This window comes from Cetorhinus maximus, chromosome 13 (assembly GCF_964194155.1).
Source record: "Cetorhinus maximus chromosome 13, sCetMax3.hap1.1, whole genome shotgun sequence".
Lineage (NCBI taxonomy): Eukaryota > Metazoa > Chordata > Chondrichthyes > Lamniformes > Cetorhinidae > Cetorhinus > Cetorhinus maximus.
In genome coordinates this window covers 28,883,777-28,886,993 of record NC_135891.1, presented here as the reverse complement: position 1 = coordinate 28,886,993, position 3,217 = coordinate 28,883,777, and the positions used below count along the sequence as shown (strand labels likewise).

Sequence of the window (3,217 nt, the reverse complement as noted above, 5' to 3'; positions counted from 1 at the left end):
AAAAATTGGAACTGATGGTGCGTGAGTGAAAATTTGAGAATTGTTGACAAGAGAGGCTTGTAAGAAAAAGAAGGGGTTACAGATGAAGCCCCAGCCGATTGGATGTCAGCAGAGCTGAAGAGGCAGCTCCCCGAGCGCACTTGGAGACGCTGATTGAAAGATCCCACACTGGCTGCTGCAGAAACACCAGTTCCCTGGGCAGTTTTTAACAGCTGTGCGCTGCACATCCACAACATCTCCAATCTGCTGCATATTCAAAACAGAAAGAGTTTACCAGGCCAGAAGCGGGATCCTTTATCATCCGCCAATGGCCTCCGGTGAATTGCCTTTTCAACGCGTTTTAAGAAGGGTTGAAAGTTTTCAGACTGACGAAGAATATTTACCTGGGGGTGAATAAGAAGTAGTTTTTGGCTGACACTGATTGCATGGTATTGGGCATCCGATATGGATGCATCAATGTTAAAATAGACAATGTTGAAACGATATGGTGTAACTTGTAATTGTGCCTTTATGTTTGCGTAGGTTATGCCAATTGAAATACAACTTGAAGCGATGGATTGAAGCCCGGAATTTCTCTGTCAGTGAAATGGGGCATGGTACGTTGCCAATGGCAACTTGAAAAGATCAATTTCCCTTTCGTTCGCATAGGTAACAAACTGGATTTTCTGCCGAAGACGAAGATTCTATTTAGCCTCAATAAAACGGACTGAGTCACACCAGGTAGCGTGCGTTTAATAATTGCAAACAGTCGTAAAAACAATTTAACAAACGCCCTGTGATTGTACTGTGATTACCATTATTGTGTGATGCCGCTTATATTCGAATAGTTTCACTTTAAGGACCTAGGTCCTTGAGACGAATATTCACCATGGAAAACATTTCAGGAACAGGGACCCTGAATAGGTCTTGCTACGGTTCGAAGGATCTGTGTGAGTTTTACAAGGGCGCAGACACTAACTTCACACTCGAACAGTATCCAGATTTTTACATTGTGCTGCCTGTGATTTATTCGGTGATCTGTGCCGCTGGACTCACAGGCAACACAGCCGTGATTTATGTGATTTTAAAAGCTCCTAACATGAAGACAGTGACCAATATGTTCATCTTAAATCTGGCCATTGCGGACGACCTTTTCACCCTAGTCCTGCCTATCAATATTGCGGATCACCTACTGTACTACTGGCCCTTTGGGGAGATCATGTGCAAGCTCATCCTTTCCATTGACCACTACAATATTTTCTCCAGCATTTATTTCCTGACAGTCATGAGTATAGACCGCTACCTGGTGGTCCTCGCCACCGTCCGCTCTAAAAAGCTGCCGCACCGCACTTACAGGGCTGCCAAAATCGTCAGCCTCTGCGTCTGGGTCCTCGTTTCCCTCATCGTCTTGCCCTTCACAATCTTTGCCGAAGTCTATACCGATCCCATGAACAGGAAAAGCTGCGCCCTGGTGTTCCCCAAGCCGGAACGCGCCTGGTTGAAAGTCAGCCGCATCTATACCCTCATCCTTGGCTTTGCAATCCCAGTCACTACAATCTGTGTCCTCTACACTCTGATGTTGTACAGGCTTCGGAGCATGCATTTGAATTCGAACGCCAAAGCCCTGGACAAGGCCAAGAAGAAGGTGACATTGATGGTCTTCATTGTGCTGACAGTGTGCCTCTTCTGCTGGACGCCCTTCCATCTCACCACCATTGTCTCTTTGACCACGGATGTGCAAGAGACGCCGCTTGTGATTGGGATCGCCTACTTCATCACAAGTTTAAGCTATGCTAATTCCTGCTTAAATCCCTTTCTGTACGCCTTTCTGGATGACAGTTTCCAGAAAAGTTTTAAGAAATTGTTGGAATGCAGGGCAGGGTAGACAAGGCTGGGTGGGGCTTGTCCGGAAAAGCTGGAGAATCAATCTTACAAAATGTTATTGTTGTAATATAAATGAAACCCTAAGTGTTAACTTTCAAGTTCTCTGCCTGTTGTTACGGGCGCCGATTATTCGCTTTATCCGAGGAAATTATCGACCCTTCCTGGATGATCCGATACAATGGCTGATACCAAATTGTTCTGTTTGTCAATGGTGACTTGGGTAAATCCATACGTGCGGCGGTAAAGCCTTGACGGTGTTACAGCTAGAGCTCACTGTGAAGCTATAGGTGCCACTGCCCCCCATCATTTTGCCGCCTGTTACATGCGAGACCGGTTCTCCAGCAGATTTTGCTGATTTTTAAAAAAACTTCGCTGGGAGCAGCCGTGTAGGACGAGCCTGAGGGGGGAGGGTGAGATGTAGTTAACATTTTCGGTAACATGAAACCTTGAGATTCAGCGTTACATTGTGTAGTTGTTGCAGCTTTATACATTGACATGGAAGGGTCGTATTGTAAATTTAAACGGGCAGCGACTATAGACATACACCATCCTTCATATTTCCGGAGCCTGCATGTTGAACGCACTGAATTCTGAGGCTTACCATCACTTTCTAGATAATCTAAAAAGTTGTTGCACTTTTTCCTCCTCATCACTTGTCAAGCGCGGTACGGCATATAGACCCTATGTAAACTTATGCCTGTTAGATACTCTGCTTTTGGTATTCACATTGTCCTGACTCTCAAATCATATAAATAAACGTCACTGAAAATGCGTTTTTGCTTCTTATATCTTAAAGCGTGGATTGTACCGATCCAGAGGGAGTGATCTCGAAAGGTCTTGCATAACATAAACATATATTGAAGTGAAAATCGTCGTTTTTTAAATTTAAAAAATCATTTTGTTACACTTTAGTTGCACTTAGTCATTTTATAAAAGCAACATATCGGGAAGTCGCGTGCTTTAGTAATTTAAACGTGTTGTAGATGCCAGAAGACAAATCTCGAAAAATACACAACTCACTGAATAAATTAAATTGAAAACACCTAATTAGTTACGAAGTGAAATTTGTGAAAAGCTACTAAACATGCGCGTGATAGTTGCAAACAAAATCAAATATATCACCCCTATTTTCTTGTATTTTGCTTACGATGAAAACAAATATATCAGCAACAGAAAGACAGGAGCGAGTTACAATATTTCACGAAAGTAAACCCGCTGGCGTCCATCTACAGAATGTACTGTCACAGTCAGCTCAGTCTGGGTTCAGTGTTCTAATTGACCAGCTATCTAAAAATACAGTTTAAAAAAAAACAATTGTGTGTGAATTAACTTCCTACTTTTTGAAAGATCAGAT

The 3,217-nt window shown here is 43.1% G+C and overlaps 1 protein-coding gene across 1 annotated transcript; it reads left to right on the top strand.

Moving 5' to 3' along the window:
- Positions 1 to 559: 559 nt before the first annotated feature.
- npbwr2b (neuropeptides B/W receptor 2b) lies at positions 560 to 2,635 on the top strand. Its single transcript, XM_078556291.1, has one exon. The coding sequence runs from the start codon at positions 869 to 871 to the stop codon at positions 1,862 to 1,864; it is 996 nt and encodes a 331-aa protein (XP_078412417.1). The 5' UTR covers positions 560 to 868; the 3' UTR covers positions 1,865 to 2,635.
- Positions 2,636 to 3,217: the final 582 nt, after the last annotated feature.

Excerpts from the sequence above, each read along its gene's own strand:
- npbwr2b (XM_078556291.1), top strand. The coding sequence starts at position 869 with ATGGAAAACATTTCAGGAACAGGGACCCTGAATAGGTCTTGCTACGGT.